Source organism: Spermophilus citellus (genome assembly GCF_964194105.1).
Source record: "Spermophilus citellus genome assembly, chromosome: 5".
NCBI classification, from domain to species: domain Eukaryota; kingdom Metazoa; phylum Chordata; class Mammalia; order Rodentia; family Sciuridae; genus Spermophilus; species Spermophilus citellus.
Window position 1 is genome coordinate 140,856,055 of NC_138186.1, and position 27,486 is coordinate 140,883,540.

General features: G+C 35.7%; 1 protein-coding gene across 1 annotated transcript in view; it reads right to left on the minus strand.

Moving 5' to 3' along the window:
* LOC308649974 (lethal(3)malignant brain tumor-like protein 3) overlaps positions 1-27,486 on the minus strand; it is a gene marked incomplete at its 3' end in the record, with an annotated part of 84,533 nt that overhangs the window by 6,951 nt on the left and 50,096 nt on the right. Inside the window, 5 exon segments of the mRNA XM_081295895.1 lie at positions 1,453-1,555; positions 3,279-3,393; positions 12,289-12,399; positions 13,231-13,316; positions 18,402-18,478. Coding sequence (XP_081152021.1) covers positions 1,453-1,555; positions 3,279-3,393; positions 12,289-12,399; positions 13,231-13,316; positions 18,402-18,478 — 492 coding nt within the window.

Consider the following 27,486-nt stretch of genomic DNA (forward strand, 5'->3'; position numbering starts at 1 on the left):
AGAGTAAATAAATGGTCGATATGTATTCATTGTTCTATTGGCTGCTCACAAAAAATTTACTAAATGTACAATGGCAAATTAGCATGCTCATGAATTGTTTCTGGTATTTAGACTTATTTAAATGCCTGAAAAATTCAGCTGCTTTCACTAGGCAATATTTAATAACTTCCAAGATGTAGTATTTTAAACTCAGTTTAAATTAATCCAGTAAATTAATCCAAAAAAGGATTGCTAAGTGGATACTTGCAAATGGAATCATCATCCTCTGTTCAGATTTTTTATTCTGGGACATACTGATCCTCATAAGAAATGGAGAAGAGTATTGCAAAAAGAAGATAAGCATAATTAGAGGTCACAGAGATGAAAGAAAGAGGAAACTATACCCAGGAGAAAATAATTATACCAATCTTGCAATTCCTATTAATATTTGGAGGATTAGGTAGAAAATTTTCAGAATTTTTAAAGACCTAGATTTACAACCTATATAAACTTGGAGAACTAGATAAATAAGAAATGACTTGTCATAGTAGGTATTTCAAATAACATGAGTTTGTAACACACTGACAAATTATTATTTTAATACACACCAAATGGATGATGTTTTTGTTCCTTGGAAAGTTCCAGTTAAATCACAAGAATTTATTGGTATTTTACTAATATTTTCAGAATATCTACAAAGATCACCAAATCAACTAAACAATAACATTAAATTTAAATGTAGAGATTAGTTTCCTTTTAGTTATGAGCAAGAGAAAAATATTGAAAAACACTTCTCAACTCCACTTTCTCATGTTTGATTATATTTGTGCTTTTTTGTGATCTTCACTGATAATCCACAATATTCTAACCTCTCATTATTCAAACTATTAAGTCACCCAATCACATAATATTCTACCAAATATTTTCAACAAGGCCCCTTCTCATTACTAATGACAAACTTAAAATAACTAGAAGCCACACATCTATAAAACAAGGCAGAATGCCACAAAAAGCCAAAGAGCTGGAGTAAATCTATTTTAAACAATGAATGCATTTTTCTCCCAGCAAGATTTAACTTCAGATATATGCTTCAATTTTACACAATCACCATGGTAACCATGTTTCTTATAGAATCTAAATTTAAAGTTAGTTCACATCTATTAGAATGAAATCATTACATACACACACACACACACACACACACACACACACACACACACACAGAACAGGAAGCCATCATATGACCATTTAAGCATTTGTCATGTGAAGGGCTGGGGTTGTGGCTCAGTAGTAGAGCATATGTGAGGCACTGGGTTCAATACTTAGCACCGCAGAAAAATAAGTAAATTAAATTAATAAATAAATAAAAATAAAGGTATTATGTCCACCTACAACTACCAAAAGAGAGAGAGAGAGAGAGAGAGAGAGAGAGAATAAGTGTCACGTGAGCAGTAGTGTATGCTGAGCACTTACCTGTGAGGGCCCAGGTGTCTGGCTCTCTTAAAATGGCCAATCCCTTTACATCCTGGGGTTGAGCATCCACCATGTTCTGAAGCTTCCATTAACTCTAATGGGCCTTAAAATAAAATTAAAAGAAAAAGAAAGTGGGACAAAAAGTTAAGCAGACATCGCTAAGAATTAAATGTTTAGGATCAGAAAAGGGGAAGAAAAAAGTCCTTAAAAATTCAATTTTTGAATCAAAATATACAAACAGAAAAACAAGCAGATTCTATAAAAGTTAAAACCATATTAAAAATCTCTATTTTTATGGAGTTTTCTCATTGACTTCATTCACAACCTATACAAACTTGTAGAACTGGATAAATAAGAAATAACTTATAGGTGATTCAAATAACATGAGTTTGCAATTTGCCTTTAGTCCACATGATTTATCTTTCTTTCTTCAATAGTGAAATGGTAAACTCTGATCTCTCTCAGAATTCCATCAATTACATAAAATAAATCTTAATGAGAAAATTTTAAGCAATATTTATCAAGTAGATAATATAATTTACCTATACTCACACACTGTGAAAACTTCAAACACTATGTAACAATGCAGGATGAGGATTACAAACCCCCTTTCTGGCTCTTCTCTGTATTCTGACCTTTCATCTGGGCCACATAGGGGAAGCTTTACCCTGCCTAATGTGCCTCTAAACATTCAGATTCAATCTATATGTGTATATGCACACGTATCAAGTTTCTGGTTTTGTTTTGCCATATAAAAGGTACAATACAGATGTGTACTGCTCAGAAGCACTCTCCTTTGGTTTTTAACTTGTCTTATAAATCTTCCCGTGGCAATATTAACATTCTTCATGACTTCTGTACAGTGTCTGTAGTATGGTACACCACAATTTATTTAAACAATATTTCCAAGTTTTGTTATTTTAGACTTGCTGCAATGAATACATGTACCTGTGTTGTTGTGCCCATAAGCAGTTTATAAGCAGTAACCAAAAGTAAAGTAAATAAAGAACATTGATATTTTTTTTAAAAACCTGACTATAGTATATCATATTTCCTATGTTTTTTTTCTAAAAGTTATTTATCCTCCTCCAAAACTGAGACCATGATATGTTAAATACTCTGTTCATCTGTTTTTAAAAACTGAATTAAACTGAAATGTTTATTGACATAAATGTAGATTCCCATGTAGTCATAAGTAATAATACAGAGGAAGATCTCATTTACACTGCCCAGTTTCTTATGGTAACATTTTGCAAAACTCTAAGGTCTACATTAGGGTTGTACATTAAATTTAGATACTCTGACACACTGTCTTTCAAAAAGTTAGTGTGTGTGGTGTGTGTGTGTGTGTGTACTGCATTGTATATATTTTGTTGTGTTGTTGTAGGGTTTTTTGTTTGTTTATTTTGGGCAGTACTAGGTATTGAACCCAGGGGCACTCCGTCACCAAGGTACACCCCTAGCTCTTCTGATTTTGAGATAGGGTCTCAGAAAGTTGCTGAGGCTGGCTCTGAACTGAGATTCTCCTGCCTCAACTTCCCAACTCATGAGGATTACAGGTATGAGTTGCCTCACAAAGCACTAGTTTTAGAAAGCAATGCTTATTTTTTAATAAAAGTAAAGGAATATCTATATACTTTTCCAGGCACTATTTTTTTTCCTTTATGTTTTTGTGACTATGATAATTAAAAATGTAATAAAAAATGATTATATAGTGTAGAAATATTCAGTAGAGATAAAAAGAGAAGGGGAAAGGGATTTTAAAAAATTACGCATGCTACAAAAGCAAATGGAAATATTTGTTCAAGTTATCCTGTGTCTCTTACTCAAGGGAGGCTGAAGAGGATGTCCAGTTTTGGAACACCAGCCTACAGGGTGAATGTCAGGAGAATCTGCATCTATCCAGTAGTCATAGCATCCATTCCAGCCATCAAAGTGAACCTATAGAACAGAACAGGACATTAATGGTCACAAAAATTCCTATGGTAGAAGTTCTGCCCATAGCATAACTTTATATACATTCTCCTAACTTACAAATTCATACCGTGAGACCAAAGGCCCTTTAAATACTTTCAACATAGTATCTAAGCAAAAAATGCCAAAGGCTTCTGAACATCAGTTTTACAGGTGTACTATGCATATCTTTCAACATTATAAGTAATGGGAGTACAGCAAGTATTACAGTATCTTCCTGTGCTCCACATCGAACACCCAATAAATATTGCTGAAACAACTAAAAAAAAACAGGGAAAAAAACAAGGAGAGACAGAAAGGAAGAGTGTAGAGGAAGACCTTCCAAGTAGATGTTAACTAAGGATTTTACAAAAGAATTCAATGCCCTCCTGCAAATATATCCAAATATATACAAAATACCTCTCCAGTAAATGCATTTTTAAATATCTTTTTTTCCCTTGTAAATCAATACAATATCTCTCAAAGATACAAAGAGGTCAGTGTTGTCAACTTTATTGGTCACCATGTAAAAGGGCAGCTGGCCTTTCAGTCAATGTCACTAGGAATGAGTTACATCTTTTAGGTAGCATATATTTTTTTGATCTTTTAAAATGAGAGAAAATACTGAAATGCCTTATATATTTTACCTTTTCCCCCCCCCCAGTGATTTCTTTTTTAAAGTCTACAGATCTCTAACTCCTTCTAAGGCGATATATGCCAAATGGATTAAAAATTCAAATAATAAAAGCTGAACAACAAATATTGTAGAAGATTGCATGAGTGAATTTACTTGTAATCATGACAAGTCACCAAACTCAAACCCATTAAAAAATAAAGACTGATCAATCTGACTACGTAAGAGATGTAAAGCTTCAGAGTGGCAAATACAACCACAACAAGACGGAAGACCCACAAGAAACTTGAAAAACACACAAATTACCCAGGTGATCAAGTACCTTCTTCCTTAATCTTTATTAAAACATATATCAATATAAAAAATTAAAACTCCCAACAGAAATATGATAGACAGAAATAGCTCATTATCAAGAAAATAAATATAAGTGGTTGGTAAACAAATGAAGAGACAATTTCACTTAAAACTAAAAAAAAACCCTACAAATTAAAGCCACAAGATGCAATGCTTCACCAGCTTGCCAAAACTAAAAATGCTCACATTTTGGTGACTCCTATTGCTGGTTAACTATGAGAATAAACGGACACTCCCATAGACTGCTGATAGGAGTGTTAACTGGTGAGACATTTCTTGAGAGATATTTGGCAAAAACAATCAACAAAAATACATCATCATTGACTTGATCATCTCAACAAAACAATTTGTAATAGAAAACAACTAGAAGTAACCCAATGATCCACTATCAGGAAACTGGCAAAATAAATTATGATATGTTCACAGGATAAATAGTATGCAATTATTAAAAGTACATACTTATGGGCTCAAAATAATGTCCTCTGCAATGAATCCACTTTCTCAAGCTTAAATTACCCCCCACCCCCCACCCCCCACCAGATTCAAAGCCTCACAGAATTCCAGGCCTGGAAGAAATCACAGATCCTCAGCACCACATACAAACAAATAAATATCAAAATTCTCTCTCTCTCTCTCTCTCTCTCTCTCTCTCTCTCTCTCTCTCTCTCACTCTCTCTTTTAAAAAAAATTCTACCAATAAATGAGTAATCATAATTTATGACATTATAGTAAGTTTTAAGGATTCTAATTTTCAATTCATCAGAGTAGATCATCTTCGTTGTACTAGACAAGAAACTCTAATTATTTTGATCTTGCCATCCCTAGATTCTTTCTTTTACATAGGAATCAGTGTTAACATAACTCATACTCCCTTTATTGTAAACAACAAAATTTCAAAAAATTTAGTATCTGTCTTTTGTAAATGAGCTCCAATCCTCAACAAGATAAGTGACTCTCTACCCTGGATACACACCAGAATTATCTATGAATACTGGGGGGAAAAGAGAAGAGGGAGAAAAAGGCAGAGCCCACCTTGGAGGTTCTTACTGCACAGGTCTGGCTTGGGTTGTGTCCACCTGTGTGTCATTTACTAAACTCCTTAGTAACTTTGATGTGCATTAAGAATGAAACCCAATGATACTAAGTAGGACATACTGTATGGCAATATAGTCTCCAAAAATCTTAATAGCATCACAGATCAAAGGGTTTCTTTTTAATTTTCCTCAGGTATAAATACAAATAATGTTTATATTGAAGCTATTATATCTAGTGATACCATATCCTTTCCAAGTTTTCATCTAAACTGACATCTCAGTGTGGCAATTTAAAGGTGATCTAAGATTAATATACCTTAGACACTGAAGATAGATCTAATACCATCAACAAACTACGCTAGTAGACAATCTGAAGACTTTTAGAGGCTAAAATTTCATGTATAAAATTTAGTTTAGAAATCAAGAACAAATGCATTCAGAAATATACTATATATGCACAAAAATAAGTATTAATCTTAACATTCTAACTTTAGAATCCTAAATTTAAAAAACCATTAGGTAAGGTTGTATAGTTTCATTTCATCTTTGAAAACTTTTAAGACTTCAGTCTGTAGCATATTAAGAGTTTTTTAACAAACAAAAACATCATGTTATAGAAACGTTTAGTAACCATTCTCCTTTTGCTGGGTACTACCCTGAAATAAAGCCAAAGGCCTAACAAGAACAGCAGCAGAGAAAGACACATAAACATATCATATGACACATTTACAAATTTTACAAACACAAAAGAGAAATATAAAATTATTTGGACACTATTCTATTGTAACAATCCTGAATTAAAAACAATTCAGCAACACTGTTGAATTTTATTATATTTCTAAGGGAAACAGAGTATTATTGATCAGAGCACAGAACAGATAATGTAACTGTTTAAAACTATTATTTAGGAAACTGGATACATTTTTCACCTAGAAGTATAATTTAAACCCTTTAAATTGTACACAGTGACAATTTCAAGATTAAAAGTTATGTTTTTAGAAAGCACACTATTTCTTTAAAAACAAGAAAAGATTTGGCCAGCTTTTGTTCATGTGAAGGCAACTCAGTAAACACACCAAAGACCCAGGAACTTACCTCCAGTCTCTCCTGAAATTCAAGTTATACTTGAAAAGGCATCAACCCACAAGGACAAACTAGAAAGGAAAGCAGCTGATAGTTGGGAAATGACAATGATGATTCTGGGAGGAAAAAATAGGCCAAGGAGGTGCTGAACTACTTAGGGGAGTGGAGGACTGAAACTCGGGTGCCTGCAGAGGGGATCAGAACAGAACTACTCCGTTCCCCGGCAGAAGCTAAGGAGGACATGGGCTGGATACCACAGGTGGGTGAAGAGAAGGGTCTCAAAAAGGGCAAGACTGGTTTCCACTCTGAAGATGGGACTGCTTAGAACTTTATATCTGCTCCTCCACTCCACCCAATTTGGCAAGGCCCTTTTCAGCCACCCTACAAATGAGCAAAGGTTTGCTTTCTAGAGAAAAACCATCATGGGCATGTGATGAAGTGCAACATGGATCGTCTCACGCAGCAGCAGCCAAGTTCAGCCTTCCCCCAGCTGCAGACCAGCAGAAACCGATAGGCTCCAGATGCCAAAGGTGGGGATCTCTCTGGAAGAAGCCTGCCTCTTTGCTTTCCTATGCCATGGCACAACCTACCAGTCAACCCAGGATTTCCCCTTTATCAGTTACCTTAGGTACAGTGGTCAAAAATATTAAATGGTAAATTCAATATTTTTAAAAAGAGAAGGGGAGAGAGAGAAACCGCATTCACATAACTTCTATTGTGAGATCTTCTTAAAATTGTTCTATTTTTATTAGCAAGTAGTGTTAATAATCTCTTATGCTGTCCCTAGTTTATAAAATAAACTAGCCACAAGTATATACATATGGGGAAAACTGTGTGTGGGGGTGTCAGTACTATCTGTGCCTTGACCATCACTGGGGGGTCATAAACACGTCCCCACAGAGAGGAGGAGCAACTCTAAGTCTACCCATGAAAGCAGGCAATGTATGGTACCTCTTTCTTAATATGAACAGAATCAAGGATCACTAGACATTTGAGGAGAGCCAACAAAAGCAGAGACCACGCTAATTAAGAAAGAAATTTGCAGGAAATAAGCAAGGAACAGAAGAAAAACCATCACTTGTATCCTCAGATTAAAAAATAATACTAGGACAAGATATAAAAAGAGATACTATTTGAAAAAGAAGAGGACCAGAAAAAAATCTTAATTTTTTTTTTTTAAATCACAGGTGTAGGGCTGGGGATATGGCTCAAGCGGTAGCGCGCTCGCCTGGCATGCGTGTGGCCCGGGTTCGATCCTCAGCACCACATACAAAGATGTTGTGTCCACCGAGAACTAAAAAAAATAAATATTAAAAAAATTCTCAGGGCTGGGGATGTGGCTCAACTGGTAGCGCGCTTGCCTGGAGTGCGTGTGGCCCGGGTTCGATCCTCAGCACCACATACAGACAAAGATGTTGTGTCCGCCGAGAACTAAAAAATAAATATTAAAAATAAAATTCTCTTCTCTCTCTCTCTCTCTATCTTCAAAAAAAAAAATTCTCTCTCTCTCTCTCTCTCTCTCTCTCTCTCTCTCTCTCTCTCTCCTCTCTCACTCTCTTTAAAAAAAAATCACAGGTGTAATTTAAAATGCAATAGGAGGTTTGGAAAATAGGCTCAGTATTTATAAGCACTTAGAATTAAAAAAATAGAGTGAGAGAGAAAGACTTGCAGAAGAAAGAAGGAAATAAGAGGGTCAACCCAGTGCAGTACCAGAATAGCAGGACTTCCAGAAAGAACAGAGAGAAGAGGAAGCTATCAAAACAATAGGAGAACATTTCCAGAAACTGAAGGACATGAAGCTCCATGGTGAAAATGCACAAGTACTCTGCCTGACAAAGGAAAAGACCCTTGCAACAAGGCACACTACCACAAAGCATCAGAACATCCGCCAGGCAAAGATGGACCTGAGAGCTTCCAGAGTCAAGAGGAACATCGCCCAAACAGGCAGAATCAGAATGGGCCTGGGTGTGCCGAAGCCCAATGCCATGTCTGAGAGGAAGGCAGAACTGTGTTCTTAACACCCCAGGGGGAACAGCTCTTTACCCACAACATCTCGCCTAGTCATGGTAAGAGTCAAACACAAAGCTGGCATGCTGGCATCTTCAGACATGCAAGGAGTCAAAAAATCCGCTTCTTATACCCCCTTTTCTTAGGAAGACACAAAAAGACATGCTTCAGCAAGATAAGTGTACACAAAGAGAATCAAAGTGTGTGACTAGACTTTGAGATTTTCAGGAAAATGAAATACAACTTAGTCGTGTGTCAGCAAAGAGAAGTCCCAGGCTTAGACTATATCCACTCAAGAGGCGGCTGCTGAGCTGTGGGGAAAAGATTTCAAGGAAAGAAAGAAAAGAAAAACACACTTGAGCTTCTGACAAATATTGGAGCATTTGTTAAAAAATTCATGAGGAAGCAGAAGATTTAAAAAATAAAATAAACTATGAAGAGATTATCGGTGCTCAGAAAAACAAAAAGTCTTAAGAAAAGACTATTTGGCACAGTAGTACTAACTCATAATGAGAAGAGTGAAGGAGAAAAAGGAAAGAAAACCAAACCAATATTGTATTGCTGAAAGAATAAGGGAAAATAAGAATGGCTTAAGATATAAATCCCATTGATGAGAGAATAAATTAGTATAACTACTATGGAAATCATTATGGAGGTTCCTCAAAAGACTAGGCATGGAACCACCATATGACCCATCTGTACCACTCTTGGATATTTATCCTAAAGAATTAAAGTAATCACACTGCAGTGATATGTGCATCCCCATGTTTAGAGCAGCACAACTCACAATAGCCAAACTTGGAACTGGCCTAGGTGTCTGTCCATCAAAGGATGAATGGATAAAGAAAATGGTGTGTGTGTGTGTGTGTGTGTGTGTGTGTGTGTGTGTGTGTGTTTTATTCAGCCATAAAGAAAAATGTAGTTATGTCATTTGCAGGAAATAATTGGAACTAGATACCACCAGGTTAAGTGAAATAAGTCAAATTCAGAAGATGAAGGGTCATATGTTTTCGCTCTTACATGGAAGCTAGAGACGAAAATGGAAAACAAAGATGTGGGATCTCCTAAACATCAAAGAGAAATCAGTGGAGGAAAGGGACCAAAGGATGAGGACAGAAAGGGAGGGGGGAATGTTGTGGAGTGGTATTGGTCAGATAATTTTGTCATATGTGTTCATGTACGATTACATAACAACACATCCCATCAATATGTACAACTATAATGCACCAATAAAAAAGTGTGGTAAAAAAATCTAAATCCTGAACTATCATAACAGGAAGAAGCCTTACTTAAAACTGGTGAACTGAGAAATTCCAGGATATATAATATTTTAGAAAACTGTAGATAAAACATCATAAGCAACCACCAAGACTGAAAGTTCTTGCCTCTGGGGAGCCAGACTGGGGACTGGAATGGATGGAGAAGGACTGTATTATGTTCTGTTACAAAAACATATGATAGGAAAACATTCAGAATGTTTTTCATCAAGATGGTCTGATAAAAAGATATTTTATTATAATAGCCCAAAATGTGGAATATTATATATTGTTTAACTTAAACATTGAGATTTTTAAGACTTGATTTTATCTCTGAGAAACTTAAAATAATAAACCACACTAATGACTTAAGTATATATTTTCCTCTTCTTTTTCTTCCTTTGCAAAAAAAAAAAAGAATAAGCTTTCCTGTTGTATCACCTCTCATATTATTAGAAAAACTCCTACTGTTGAAACCTTTTATATTTTTACAACCTCCAGTGAATCTGGAAGTGAGTCACTGCCCCTGTTTACTGACCTTTAAAGGTGATGATACATACCAAGATATTTGTACAGTGTTCACCTTCAGCTGTGACATTCATTCCAGTAATTATGCAAAGGTTATCATCAACTGTACAGCTCACAGCCAGTTCTTTTGGGGAGTGTCAAGTACTGCCAAGGATGTTGTTTTGGAAGAAGGATTCGGTTTCAAGTAAAAGGCTGGATTCTAGCCTAAACCTCTCCTGTTAACTGAGTCCTCTACTTGAGAGTGTTGAACGCCTCTGGGACAAAATTTCCTCATATGTAAAAATCAAAGAGTTAACCTAATTTTCTTTTTATTCTGAAACTAATATATGTTCCTGAAACCATTAACAAGAGAAACCTAATGATTTATTAAGTTTGGCACCCTGAGATAAGCACTGTTATTACTACAATATGTTTTTTTCCAGAACTGTTTAACTGTTCTTCAGAATAAAAAGAAAAAAATCAAATAATATTATACATAATGTTAAACTTGAACTTTTTACTTCTCAATATTAAACATGCATCTGAAATGCTTCATTTTAACATCATGTAGATCTACTTTATCTTGCCATTGGTGCCTGTGTTGTCCTTGGTGTTAAATCAGCGTGTTGTTGCCTACTTTTTTTGGTTATTCCCCAACATAAATTCCTATGACTAAAATTCTTGAATTAAAGAATGAAAAATACTCTAAGATTCTGGTGCCAAAACTTTTCTTCATAACAGCTGGGATATTTATATTCCTACCAGTCATTATGTGAGAACAACTTTTCATGCACCTAAACTAAAATCAGTTTGTACTTTTCAATTCTGTGCAAACTGACTTATAAAGATAGTATCATGCTTAATTCCACATTTTTTTTGACTGCTGGTCTATATTGTTTTTAAAAATACTTCTACATCTAAAATATTATGGTTACTTTATGATTTACACCAGAACCAAACACAATTGATAAAAAAATGCACTTGAAAAAGATTAACACAGGCCTCACATTATTTCTAAAATTTTCACAAATGTTACATGATTATGTAACCTTAAGTACAATTAAACATTAAAATTTATATTTTATATAAATACTACATTGGTTTGGTTTTTTTCATGTTATTTTGAAATTTATTTTCTCATACGTTATCTCATTAGTTAGTGGAGGATGTGATTTTCTTTTTAAAATGAGCTTATGATTAAGGCTCCTATAGCATGGAACTGAGACTTAGTTCTGCCACTGCCAGTAATGAATAAAGTAATTCATTTAATCTTTCTGAGTCCCTGACTCATTAATAAAATAGGGATGAGAGCACACATCTCCCCACATTGCAATTACTACAAATGTCAACTAATGCAAGAACACTGCTACCCTGTAAAATGCCATGTACAACGAATGTCTTGCTGTTATAACTATTATTATCCGAACAGTAATTCCAAACAATCCCATGAAGGAAGAAAATGGATGCTGTTCTGGTTGAAAAGGGAAGTAAATGTTGAAGCCAGAAACAGATAAAACCTTCTACACAGTGCCCCTAATCTGGAACCCTATACTCGCTGCACCACACTCAACAATAAGAGGTTTTTATGAATCTCCATTTTTATTTATCAAGCTATTTATCTTTATTTGTCCTGTATTCAAAGACAGTATATTCTTCTGAAAAGACTACATCTAACACACCTTACAAGAAACATTAATTATTTTTAGAAAAACATACTATTGAAGAATGAAGATATGTTTTCTTTTGAACAGAACATTAGTTTATTGTATCTACATTTCTCCAAATACTCAAAACCTTAAATTGTCACTTATAATTAAAGAGAAAATGTCTGAGGTAGATTCAAGGAGAAAAACTTGGATGAATGCTGACTTTCCAAGAAGCATAGTCACTAACTTTGCGTATTCCTAATCCTACTGTTTAAATACAGGACTTTACAAGTATTTTTCTGAAGTTTCCAGGCATGGCACCTTGTAACAAAAGCCAAAATCAAAGCACACAGAGTACTTACTTTTATTCGGTGATCATCCGTGTCTGCGACAGTTGCTACTCTAATAAACATGGGGTTTCTTTTGTCTACAACCTCAAGCTTCATTTTTTTCTGGAATCCATGTGGAGGTTTCTGCCATAACAAAAATGTCATGAAGTGAGATTCAGAGGAAGAGCAGGTGGGCTGAATGTTACAAAAAATAAGAAATAGTTGAGCTATTTAGGGAATCAGCTTTTTAAACTCTCAAGCTCCCAGACTGGCTCTGGATGGCACCATTCCTATCAAAAATTACTATCCCAAGGACACATGCAAGAGAAACAGTCTGAGTGCCTAGCTGTGGACTGAATACGTAAGGCTGAAGCAAAGGTATTTTAGTTATTTGATTAGCTATAGGGACGATGACAATTTTTAGCTAGAGGTAGCTCAGCAAAACTCAACAAGCATAAAATCCAATTTTAAAAGGGGGAGGAAGAATATTCAAGTGGCTGAGACAAGACACCAAGACTAAGAAGTGTTAATGAGAGAAAAAAAGCAGAAGAGAGCTTCAAAAAAAGAAAGAAAGAATATTAGTAAGATACAACAGATCCTACAGCACAGAAATGGAAAAGGGGGACCCAGAGCCACCTCTACCTCAAACCCCACAGACACATGTTATAGGCAGCAGAAGGTGAGGGGATAGCTGGGCACAGTGCAGGACTATGCAAAGCTTATGTTTTGTAAGCTTCCAGGCCCTTTTCTGTAAAACGGAAGTGTGTGTGTGTGTGTGTGTGTGTATACCAACAACAAAAAGCCAGTAACAATTATGACTTACAAAATTTTTAAATTTTAAAAATATCTCACTTATCCTTTTATTTTCTTCTCAAATGTTTACGAGGACATCCTCTTTTTGTTCTTAAATTTCAGTGAATAAATAATATCATCAACACAAATTAAACAAATATAGTGCAAAACACATCATCTCACCACTTTGAAAGCTCTTGCAGGAGCTGGTAAAGAATTTGTTTCTTCTAAATATTTATCCCAAGAAAAATGTTTCACATTTGGATATCCTACAAAATAAAACAAAAATATTATATCCTATGAGTTTTAACCAACGATAGTGAGAATAACAAAATGCTCTATGAAAAAATTATGAAATATTGCTACCATAATAATCTAGGCAACTCTTATTCACATGCACATAACATCTCTAAATCAGTCACACACTCAGAACTATTTGTTTTTTTTTAATTATTTTTTTTAAAGAGAGAGTGAGAGAGGAGAGAGAGAGAATTTTTTAATATTTATTTTTATCTTTGTTGGTATGTGGTGCTGAGGATCGAACCCGGGCCGCACGCATGCCAGGCGAGCGCTCTACTGCTTGAGCCACATCCCCAGCCCCAGAACTATTTGTAATAATCACTTTGTTCTCATCTAGATCATGATTTCTCTATCATTTTTCAGATGAAAATTTTATATATATATATATATATATATATATATATATATATATATATACACACACACACACATATATATGTGTGTGTGTGTCATTTACACTCTCAAAAAGGATAGGTTTAGACATAAGACACACAAATACATTTTAATCTAGCAGTTGTATACCTTACTAACAAAATTTCATGTATATGTATGAAGACAATGCATAATTATTTGTAAATGTGAAAGTAGAAAAACAAATTAAATAGACACTCGATATAGAAATATGCAAAAATGTAAAGTACACATGAAATAGGATTTATTAGAAAGAATAATTAAGATTTATATGTGTTAATATATGATATTCCAGATACCTCCTCATATTATAAGGTCAAGGAAACACACACAGATCACAGAATATTATTAATAGAAGGTACAAAAATAACTATCATTTCCTCTCTCCCACTGCTTTTTGTTTCCTCCAGAGCCTAAAATCCATTAGGTAGGCATGAGCAGACATTAATGGTGGCCCAGTAGGATAGGAAATTTGCTACACAAAGGGGACTGAGAAAATAGGTAAACATATTAGAGATAATGGAAGCCAGGTTTCTCCCTGACAGAGAAGAAAGGCATAAATATGGACAGAGTAAAACTGGAATGAAGCCAACAGTATTGGATCTGAATCAGAGCTAATAGTATCAATCCATGGTTTCAATATATACAGATGCAGAAACAAATCAAAATATAAGTTTTTGTATATATTCACATATGTGCATATATTTCCTAAGTCCATTGAGAGGCCTGCGACACTCCAGTAGCAAAAAGCACACCTAGCAATCAGATCTTAAGTTTCTAAATTTCAATTTCGACAACACCAAAAAAAAAAAAAAAAAAAAAACACAAGGATCTCTGGAGAAATGTTTGACTGTAGGACTGGGTCAAGGCAAGCTGAGCCAGAAAGTATGATACTCTCAAAAAGTGGTTAAGATATGTCAAAGGGACAGGTCTCCCAATTGCTAAAATTTCACAAAAATCTTACATGAAAATAAATAATGCCACTCACTGATTAAAAAATAATAATCTATGGGTCCAAACACATAACTAAATGAGTAAAGGAAAAGTGAGAAAGCTAGTCTTTTCAGAACAATGTTAAATAATTACAAAGAGTTATGGAATAAGAATAATTATATTTTATCAACTTAGAATAATAATTCATACTAGAAATATCAACAGATGCCAAAACTAGTGAATAAAACTGAGACATGGGATAGTTAAGGAATCTCAAAGTGTATCTCCAAATGCTACATATTAATTACAAATAAGAAAATAACTACATTAGGTGACCATTATCAATTAATGATAGGAAAACTGACATCATGTATCACCTGAGAAGATGGAATGAGAACAAAATGCATAATCTGCTTCTGATCATGAGGAAATACAGTCGTACTGAAGTAACAATCTATAAAATGATTTATTTGTAACTCTCAAACATATTAAGGTCAGAAAACTCAAAGACAACTGAGGGAGACTACAGGGGTCTGCTATTGATGCAAAGCCTAATCCTTTTGCTATACAGGATATCATTGGGACAACTGACAAACTTGAATCAGTTTCTGGGTCAAGCTAGGGTACAGATAAATTCTGTACCATCCTTGAAACTTTTCTACACTTGAAATGTTTTAAAAGCACACACGCAAGTCTATTTCTATCTATACATTTTTAAAATCTGGTTTTAAGAAACATAAGTTGCACAATTTAAGCATTTAAATCAGAATAATCTACTAAATAAAACTGATATATTTGGGCATGGTAGTTCATGCCTGTGATCCCAGTTACTTGGGAGGTTGAGGCAGTAAGATTGAAGGTTCAAGGTCAGTCTTAGCAACTTGGTGAGATCCTATTATAAAATAAAATTTTAAAAGACTAGAGATATTGTTCCATGGTACGGTGCTTTCCCAACATGTGCAAGGGTCTGGGCTCAACCTATAAAACTGGAAAAATAATGATACGTAGACAAACATGTGAGCACACATATAGGGAAAAGTGCTAATGACAAACTAATATTGAAGTATTAAGAAAGAAAGTGAAATAAGCCAATCCCCAAAAACCAAAGGCCAAAAATTCTCTTTGATATGCAGATGCTAACACACAATGGATGGAAGGTGGGGGGAGAACAGAAGTTCTTTGGATTAGACAAAGGGGAATAAAGGAAGACAAAGGGGAATAGGAGGGGTTAGGAAGAGGAAAGAGGAGAATTTATCAGACATAACTTTCCTGGGTTCATACATGAATTCACAACCAGTATAACTCCACATCATGTTCAACGACAAGAATGGAATCTCATTAGAATAATTTATACTCCATGTATGTTTAATATGTCAAAATATATTCTACTGCCATGTATATCTAAAAAGAACAAAAAAAATTTTAAAAGATAACAAAAAATAATTTTAAAATGTGAAGATATTAGTTTTGGGGAAAAAAAAAAAGTAAAGACAGGTATGTTTTCAGAAAAAGTAACACAGGGCCAGGAGGGCTGGCTGGTCAGGGGATAGACTCATTCTTGAAGCAGCCAGGGAGGTTCAAGAATAGCTGCCCAAGGCACCTGGCTGATCAGGATTTCTTTTCAGACAGGCGGTGGGAGAATGAGTCAGGAATTTCCCTTTACACCAAGGGTGTCCTGTTTTGTCATGGAGCAAAGAGCAACATCAGCACATGCCCAGTAAACCACTCTTATAATCTGCAGGTTGTGGTTGTATTTTTTATTGTGGTAAATTACATATAATATAAAATTTACTATATTAATCATTTTTAGGTATCCAGTTCAGTGGCCTTAAGAACATTCATTAGGCCTCATGTACTTTTTCTTCCTCCACCAAATTATAAAAGGCAATGAAAGCACACACAAGGTGTTGACTCTCTTATAAGAAGTTGGCAATAATGTCTTATACCATCCCTTCCCAGGGTACATCACCAGGAACCTCTGTTCACTGTTTTTTTTTTTTTTTTTAATATTGTAATTTATTTTCTCCTCTTTTGTTTCACAAAGCTCTTATACTATTGACATATGGTTCATTGTTTATTTACCAAATTTTTGAGTATGACCAAAAATGTTATAGAAAGAAGGGATTGATATAAAACTAGAAAATATTAGAATTTAGAGTTCTAGAGTATAATCTAAGAGTAGTTTAGATGAGAGTGACAGAGAACAACTACACAAACAGCTAGCTTATTCTGTAAGCTATGGGACACAAGAGGGCTGAATACCAGGCATTTCCAGGCAACACCATATTTGGGCAGTGATACCACTAACACCTTCTGCTAATACTTCATAACTTAAGTCTCTTTCATCTTCAAAACAACCCTGTAAATTAGGTCAGAGGCTTTCCTTTCCTCCCTTTAACATATCAGAAAACTTAGAAGTGGAAGGGACTAGGCTCACCAGCCACAGGAATGGTTGGTCCCCTGAGGAAGAAGATCAGACAGTCTAAGTGAGGCACTGCATCAAGGAACTGAGGACAAGCCTTGAAATGAAATCAGCCCCTAGAATGGAACGAGACTAGCATTTAAAACTCCAAACTGAACCTCTGCTCTCACCTGCTGTCAAGCTGAACCTCTGCTCTCACACGCTGTGGACCACATTCACAAAACAGCTCCTAGCAAAGCTAGGCCTCCGTTTCCTGTGACTGCTGAGCAGCCACCTCCTGTGCTGTGAGGCTTTGTGTTAGCCCGTGTCCCTGCCTTTCCCTACCAGTAGGGACTATGACACCATCCATAGCGAAGTGCTCAAAAACACAGTCTTGACTACAACGAAGCTGCAGAATCTGTTCTTCACCACACAAAAAATAAATTCAAAATGCCACAGAACAAGGATGCAAGCAAGTAAGTTGGGAAGGCCCTAAGGCCAGAGGCGGACAGCTGGAGGACCAGAGAACTTCAAAGAAAAGAGAGGTACCACTACTATAAGGTGCAAATCTATTTCTGAACCAGGAATATCTCTCTCTCTCTCTCTCTCTCTCTCTCTCTCTCTCTCTCTCCCTCTCTCTCTCTCTCTCTCTCTCTCACACACACACACACACACACACACACACACACAAAAGGAAAAGGGAATGTGTGAGCTCTAGGTAAAAACTTTAAACCTTCAAGTGCTCACTTAAATATGAATGGTGTGGCCCAGTGTTAGGTATAATTATAATACACCAATAAAAAGGAAGAAAAATATGAATGGTGTGAATATCATGATGCACCCACAGAGCTGTGTCCCCCCAGGCACCTTTCTGTACTTGTTCAAGCCTAGACAACTCACGTCTGCAGTCAGAGAAAATCTTTAAATTAGACAATATCTTTAAATACTAATATAAAGCCTAGAGATGAATTTCAAGTTAAAAATGAAAGTTCCTTGAAAGCACAACTTATATTTCCAAAGAAGACAAAAAACTGAGACTGATACAAACTTAGCCAATGCTTCACCTACTTGAAGGGACCTCAGGGGTCAGTGAGCTAAGCTTGCTGCATGTTTTACAAACACTGTGCGACTACAGCACAACCACACTTGTTCACTATTATTACCTGTGGCTGCTTTTGTGCTACCATTGAGTTGAGAAGTTGTGACAGACTCTACGGCATGAAAACTTAAAAATATGTACTGTCTGGCCCTTTCCAGAAAAGGTTTGCTGACTCCTGAGGTATATGAATGATACTAGACAAACACAAACCTGGTGGAGTAATAAGGGTCCTTCTATGTTCTTTACACCAACCAACGGGATGAATGTGGGGACTAGATGCTTCACACCTGTAGGTTACATAAATTTAAAAAATGTAATTAGATAAACTCACAAATAATAGCAGAATTTTTTTAAAAAAAAAAGGTTAGAGATTCTGAACACTGTTAGAGAGTTCTGCTTATTATGGTCAAATTTGAAAACAAATTGCTGGACTAAAAATCTTTCGCTCTTCCAATACATCGATACCAAGTAGATTTTAGCAAATAGCATATGCTTTTGACACCATGAGGTTTTCTTTGCCCCACTAATTTTGTTATTTACTGAAACTTCAAAGATAACATTAAAACATTACAAAGGTAACATTAAAATTCGGAATTTCCATTATGTGGAAAAATAAACTTAAGACCATGTGCATACAAGAAAACTAAAATTATTTCACAGCATATGTTCAAAGTTGGGAAGCTCAATCACTTTGCCCCACTAATTTTGTTATATACTGAAACTTCAAAGATAACATTAAAACATTACAAAGGTAACATTAAAATTCGGAATTTCCATTATGTAGAAAAATAAACTTAAGACCATGTGCACACAAGAAAACTAAAATTATTTCACAGCATATGTTCAAAGTTGGGAAGCTCAATCACAGTCAATCACATGCTATTTCCATTACCCATTAGAATGGCAGAGGCCAGATACTAGAACATGCTGTTTCTTTCCTCACCTCTTTCTTCTCCTCTCTGTTATCTTTACTACAGCCACATATGTATTCTTCCAGAGCCTTTCTATCTATATATAAATGTACATCTGACTTCCTCCTAACCGTACTTTTTCTATGTATTCCCCACCTCAACATGCAATATGCTTCACCCATTCACGTGCACACTTCCTCATTCAAATATTGAGTGTCGATGATGTGCCAGGCACTGTACAGAATCTGAGGAAAGTGTGGCAAATAAAACAGATTAAAAGTTGCTGCTCTCACGGCATTTGCAGCATAGCAAGAAGAGACAACAAATAAACTAACAAAATACAGTTGTCCCTCTGTATCTACAGGGAATTGGTTCCAGGATCCCTACAGGTGTCCATATATACAATGGCACAGCATTCACATACAACTTCTGTGTCTACCCTCCTGTATACTTTATCTCCTTTTCTTCAAACCCTTCAAGTCTTTGCTCATGTGGTGTCTTACTTGAGAACCTGTTTTGACTAGGCTATATAAAAGGAACACTTCTGCACTTACATAATTGACTCCTTGACTACATTTTATGTCTACGTAGAGTTGTGCCACCAAAGTATCTATACAGTTGGCCCTTGTTACCACTGGGCTCCACGTCCACAGTCAGCCAACCACAACTGAAAGTGTGGCTAGATCTGTAATGGTTCACCTAGACTGAACATATGCAGGCTTTAGACCTTTTAAAAAATGTTTCTAAATAGAACAGTATAGCAACTTTTTACATAGTGCTAGTACTATACTAGATACTACAAGTGTGCCAGAGATAAAGAGAACTGAGCCACTTAAACATGTATGAAGGAAAACTATACTGGACAGAAAAGACAGCAAGTCCAAAGGTTGTGGAGTGGGAACCTGGCAGGATTATATCAGGAATAGGAAGGAGCAGACTGAGGGAAGCAGGACAACAGAATACGATGTCAGACAGGAAGGGCCTTCAAGCCACATTAGGACTAGGATTTTACTGGGAGTAAACTAGAGTTTTTAGGCAGAGAAGAAGATTAACCTGGTAAATGTTTCAAATTTTTCTGACTTCCACAAAGACAGTAAACCACTCTGGTGGTCAGAAGGCGACTGCAGGAGTGGACCATGGTGGCCTGGGCCACAGGCATGCTAGCCAAGAAGTGATCATATTTTAGACATATATTTAAAGAGAGAACCCAAAGGATTTACTAATGGATTTAATGAAGAATGTGAGTCCACTGAAGAAGCTGAGACATCATAAGGCTCTGGGAACGCACAACAGGAAAATAGCTTCTGTTTTCGGAGGATGAGGGAGACAGCAGACACAATCACTGGTGTTCCAAGTGTTGAATGAGGAATTCTGTTACTGACATGTTTGACAGATAATAAAAGATGTCAAATAGATAACGATCACAAACCCTGGAGTTCAAGGGCAATATCAAGGCCCTTGCAAAAATACAAGTTTGGGAGTCACCAATATCTGAGATCATATTTAATACCACAAGCAGAGCTAAGACATCTAGAGAGTAAGCAGAGTAGGAGGCAAAGTCCACGCAGGACTGATGGTAAATAAGGGGAGAAAAAAAGAGAAGAATGAAATCAAATGGGTCACATGCTGCTGACAGACCAAAGAGCAGAAGAAACAAGAATTGATCACTGAAGTCTTCAATGTAAAGGTCATCAGTATCCTTGACAAGAGCTGTTTTGGTGAAATTGGGGATGGAAAATAGCAAAATACTGAACAAACTGGGTTTAAGGGAAAATGGAAGAAAAGAATGGAAATGGACATAAAGAAAATGTGTTTAAGGGATTCTGTCATAAAAGAAAGCTGAGAAATTAATCACTAAAGAGGAAAAGAGAAGTTTTGCTTTACTGTTTGAGTTGTGAACTTAGGGGAAGATCGGTGAGGTATTTGGGGGAATTCTTTATACTATTTCATAAACCTTTTTATGTTTAAAACTACTTGAAAATAAAAATGTGCTTAACGAGATGAAAAAATAATTACCGGATTTAGGCAAGAAGTACATGCCTAGCAAATTCCTTAACAGGACATTGTTTTAGATGCTAGGGATACAATGAGTATTAAAACAAACAAAAACCCTTCTCTTATATGGCACTGGTAGAAATAATTCAATAGAGAAGGTTATCTACTGATGAAGAAGAGAGAACTCACTCAGTGAGAAGAAATGGAAACCAGTCCCTGAGAGGAGAGCCCAGTCCCTGAGAGCAAGGCGTGTCACCCACAGTCAATCTAAGGGTGGAAATGAGAGGTGCTGCCATGAAGAAGTCTCCTCTGCTTTTTTGGTTTTTTCCTTCCCAATAAAATAGGAATCAAGGTATCAAGAAAGAGGGAGGATAGGAAGAAGATGTGAGAAGTCTGAAGCAGGGAAAAGGGAGAATGAAATTTAGTAGTTTGGAAAAATAGACAAGGATAGGACAGGACTCCTAGCTCACTTCAGGTTGGCAGCCACCAACAGCAAGTCGACCAGTCAGTGTGCCATGTGTCTTTCTCCAGGTTTATTTAACTGCTCCCCTACAGGAATAGAATGGGCAGAAAGTTGGATCCTACTAGGTTTGGGATTTTGCCAGGCAAATACAGTATAAGGAAATGAAGGCTATCTTCATAAGGGGATAGACACAATAATACTACAGAATGCATAGGCACCTAAAGGTAATGTCACAATATGTTTTTGAAAAGCGGTTATGATAGTTCCCCAGGTGTGTTCTCAAAGATGATAGGTTTCCTTAAGTTAAAATACATATTTTTTCATACTTAAATATTTTGACCATGTGACACAACATAATACTTCTCAGAGATTTACATTCACATGAGCATACTAAAGACTATGAAGTTATTCTATAAAGAAACCAGTTTTGAATTGTTTAATGTAGCATTTCCTAAAGACAGTTAATGATGAAAGCCTGCTTTATTAAGCAAACTATGAATATCAGTTTGGGAAATGTTGGTCTAAAAGATGCCAAGGAGCCCAGTCTTCCTCTATTCTCCAGGCTGTATTTATTCTGAGTGATCTGGAAGTCTCAACACCATCCTTGAGATGGGAAACCAGAAGGCAGAAAGCCAGAAGGGCAGCAATGGTTAGAGTTTCCAGCAAATAAGCAAGTCTAATGAGTACTGAAACACAAAGGACTTGTTCAGAGTAAATGAGGTCAGCATATAGTCACCACCTACAAACCAACCTTCCAGAGGATGCAGCCTTGTGCAGTAGAACATGATGAGTTGACATAACCACTATAGCATGCTGATTTTTTTTCCAGCACTTACTTCAGTAAAATATACCTTGAATTTTACAGTTAGATGTTTCTTCCTTTCTTCTTTTATTCTTACATTGTCTCATACCTTCCCCTTCCACAGATGACCATTTTTATTTATATATTATAGGTGTGTATATCATTATTTTAGGAATATGCAAGAAAAACAAATACTGCTAGGTCAATGCCAAATGCATATGGTAATCACTATATTTCTTACATTTTCATAAAATATATTTCAATGCAGAATTCCTTAAGCTGCATTGTTATGAACTGCATAAACAGGGTTATGGGGCTTTATTTCCAGCTACCCTAATGTTTTTGTAAATATTCACTTTGGTTATGGATTATTACTAATGACAAATTGCCTTTACTCTAAAAAAGGAGGCTAATTTACATATGGATTCAATAAAAATGAAAAAATAATAAATATATAACAACTGTCTGATTCTTTCCTTCTCACTCTAATACAACTGTAGAGTACTTTCTAAAAATTATCTACCAGACTCAGGAAGGTTCCTTTAAAGAACATTAAATATTAATAACTCTGTTTTTATTTTATTGGTTTTTCTCTTTAAATAATAATTAAGGAAAATACCATGAGCTATTATGGCCACTCACTCCTGTACTACCTTAGTATTATACAAGATCTTACTACCTATATGTTGATCAAAGTTATTTTAAAACAAGAAAGCCATCTCAATAGAGAATATAAAAATAGGCCCACTTTTACCTATTTTACTTAAACGCTCCCAGTAGCAAACAACACTTCATTCAAAAGTGAGAGGCTGTGAAGCCCACTGCAAAACAAGTCATCTCTTAGTCCCACCTAGTGTTCAAAGGCAGAACTGTCACCAAAAAAGAAAAGAAAAAAGGAACAACCAGTGGTGAAAAGGTCAGCACATCACTGATCTCTGTACCCCTCTATCTTAGGGTTTTGTGTACATCATGAAAGAATTTTTTAAAAATTAAAGTACAGGCAGATTATTAATGAAGACTGTTAAGAGTCAATCAGATCTAAACTAGTAGATAATTAAAAGGGCGAATAATTATATGAATAAAATCCATGAAAAATCTATGTTTATTGTGGAAGGATAAAGTGAACAGAAATGAAGATCATTTATGGAAATGTAAAGAAGCTAAGTGACTTCACCAAGCCCTTGAGTTGGAAAAAAAGAGATCCTCCTTTTATTTTGTTTATTTCACTCATTCATTTTTGGTACTAGGAATTAAACCTAAGGGTGCAAGCTACTCCCCAGTCCTTTTTGATTTTTATTTAAAGACAAAGTCTTGCTAAGTAGCTGAGAGCCTCACTAAGTTGCTGAGGCTGGCCTCAAAACTTTCAATCCTCTTACTTCAGCTTCCTGAGTCGCTGAGATTATAGGCATGTGTCACCACACCCAGACATCCTGGTTTTATTAGCCACAGCCAAAAGCTAAACAAAGATACTGCATACATTCAGAACTTAACCGATCTAGGCATAGGTCAAGCAAGAACATTTTAAGACACTTGCTTAGGGTTGGGATTGTGGCTCAGAGGTAGAGTGCTTTCCTACCATGCGTAAGACACTGGGTTCGATCCTCAGCACCACATAAAAATAAAATACTGTGTCCGTCTGTAACTAAAAAGATGAAAATATATATATAAAGACAATTGCTTAAAGAAAACATCAAAGTATCCTCATTTAAGCAATAATGATTTAGGTTCTTTGAAGAAATGCAGGACACTTGGCCTCCCCCACTCCTTAAACCCAGAGCATGACTCTGCCGACTTATTAACCAGGACCAGACTCTCCTGGCTCCTCATCATATGCTAACTCTTCAGGGCCTCCTTCACTCTCTGCTTTACCACTGAACCCCAAAACTCATCAGGTTCAGTCACCTCTTTCTCCTTTCCATCCCTAATTTGACCAAGCCCATTACCCACAGTAGCTGCTGTAAATATTAATTAATTGCTTCAAGGTGAACATCTCTAACACAGTGATCTGGAAAAGATGAAGAGGATGTCATTTCATCACACAGATTTCCAACTTTCCTTTTATTTCTTCCTTCCAGGCTGAGAGAGACAAAAATTATTGGTGTCTCCACAATCTCAGATACCTCCACTTGCCCCTTGCATGGTGGTCCATGACCTCCCTCTGCCAAACAACCACGCTCAAAACACCCTGTGTGCAGGAAGAGTCCCCTTAAGCAATAATCCTTTTCTGACTTCAGCACCAAACTTCTCTGACTTCCTTTATTACAATCTCTTCACCCTTTTGCAAATTTGTTTCTGCTCCTAAAACTTTTTTTAATTCCCACCACACAGGATGAAATAGGTATTAATATTAATTCCCTCTTTTCTTTAGGGGAAACTAAAGCTTAGAATAGTTAAGTCATTTACGGAAGAACAACATTCTACCCCTGGGACAAAACACATTTTTATCATGTTCCTCCTTTGAAGGAAGAAATACTTTATTACAACCAAACATGCAATATCACATAAAAAAATGTATATAGACTATCTATGTTTTCTGATTCCCACTTGAATACAAAAAGAAACAAGATTACTATCCAAATCAAAGGAGGAAGAAAATCTCATTTCGAAAGTATTTCGAATTGAGAAAGGCAAGCCAATCTGTAACTTCAATTACACACCAATGTAGTTTATGCAGATAAAAACCATTCCAAAATTCAAAGATCAAAGAACATAATATTTAATAAAACTGGAGAAATTCCAGTGTGCTTAAGTAATTTTCAGTGTGCCTTAACTGAATGTTAAGGAAGAGAACATACAGTATTCTTTTTTGACAATTAACAATATATGATTTCATGTCAATAGTCAAAAGTACAAGTAATCCCAAAAAACATTCCATCCTTAAAATAATTACATTCGTTTATGTTTACAAAAGTGTAAAATCAGAGTTATAACAGTCTTTTTCTTTACTTTTTCTAAAAAAAATTCCAGGATCCTTTCTGTTTGTTCCCTAGGCATTTGACACTAAGAAAAATGAGTGTGACAAATTCTTTTAGATTTTTTTTGTTATTTTTTTCCAAGACCAATTTGAAAGGCAATATATCGTCTATCAAATAAGCAATGTGTATAGTACCTTTAAAACACAACAATACTTATGAGCACAAAAATAAACTAATATTCACCCATTTTGTTTAAATCACACAAAATCTTGAAAATAAAAATTCTCCCAAAGTGAATCAGAACTCTAAAAACAAAACAAGGGCTGGAAATGTAGCTCAGGGACAAGTGCTTGCTTAGAATGCACAAAGCCTAGGGTTTGAACCCCAGCACTACAAAATAAAAATTTTAAAAAATAAAAAGGAAAACAACTTCCCCATTTCAACAAATTCCAATAATTTAGTATCATTTATTACTAAAAGGACTGGATCTAGAACTGCCATCTTCACAGACCACCAAACAGGAGCAGTGAAATATGTTTGACCTACGGCAGGTCAGGCTATTTCTAAAATTAAACTTTTCTCATCTATTTACCCAAAATAGATATAAACAATCTTAAATGAAAAAAAAAACAATTTTCAGAAAATATTAAGAACAGAAAAACATGGTATGACAGATAAGCAAACCCATACTGTGGGAGACTCAACAGAACAAAACAATTCAATAAAGATTAAAAAGTTAAAAAAAAAAAAAAACCATAAAGGAATAGGGAGCTATCAATGAAAAGAGATCAAGAAAACATCAAAGCAACTATAAAGAATATGCCTTATTTCACCCTAAAATTAAAAAAAAAATCCAAATACTAATAAGATACCAAGACAAAACTGGGAGAAATGTTTGAGTACGTTAGTGACATTAAAGCTATTAAATAAAAAAAATTTTAAAAATTCATCTTTCAACACCAACTGAATTATTCACACATCAAAACCTTTGTTATCCAGTATACAAAGAACTCAAAAAATTAGACAATAAGATAACAAATAACCCAATCAACAAATGGGCCAAGGACCTGAACAGACACTTCTCAGAGGAGGATATACAATCAATCAACAAGTACATGAAAAAATGCTCTCCATCTCTAGCAGTCAGAGAAATGCAAATCAAAACCACCCTAAGATACCATCTCACTCCAGTAAGATTGGCAGCCACTATGAAGTCAAACAACAACAAGTGCTGGCGAGGATGTGGAGAAAAGGGTACACTTGTACATTGCTGGTGGGACTGCAAATTGGTGCGGCCAATTTGGAAAGCAGTTTGGAGATTCCTGGGAAAGCTGGGAATGGAACCACCATTTGACCCTGCTATTGCCCTTCTCAGACTATTCCCTGAAGACCTTGAAAGAGCATGCTACAGGGATACTGCCACATCGATGTTCATAGCAGCACAATTCACAATAGCTAGACTGTGGAACCAACCCAGATGCCCTTCAATAGATGAATGGATAAAAAAAATGTGGCATCTATACACAATGGAGTACTATGCAGCAATAAAAAATGACAAAATCATGGAATTTGCAGGGAAATGGATGGCACTAGAGCAGATTATGCTTAGTGAAGCTAGCCAATCCCTAAAAAATAAATACCAAATGTCTTCTTTGATATAATGAGAGCAACTATGAACAGAGCAGGGAGGAAGAGCAGGAAGAAAAGATTAACATTAAACAGAGACATGAGATGGGAGGGAAAGGGAGAGAAAAGGGAAACTGCATGGAAATGAAGGGAGACCCTCATTGCTATACAAAATTACATATAAGAGGTTGTGAGGGGAATGGGAAAATAAACAAGGAGAGAAATGAATTACAGTAGATGGGGTAGAGAGAGAAGATGGGAGGGGAGGAGAGGGGGGATAGTAGGGGATAGGAAAGGTAGCAGAATACAACAATTACTAATAGGGCATTATGTAAAATTGTGGATGTGTAACCGACGTGATTCTGCAATCTGCATTTGGGGTAAAATTGGGGGTTCATAACCCACTTCAACCTAATGTATGAAATATGATATGTCAAGAGCTTTGTAATGTTGTGAACCAATTAAAAAAAAAAAACCTTTGTTATCTGGAATTGGCTTGAAAACAATCTTAGAGTTGGGTTTTTAACAGCAGGGTTACAGAGGAAACGACACTGGACATAAGTTGGCAACTGCTGGTATTAAG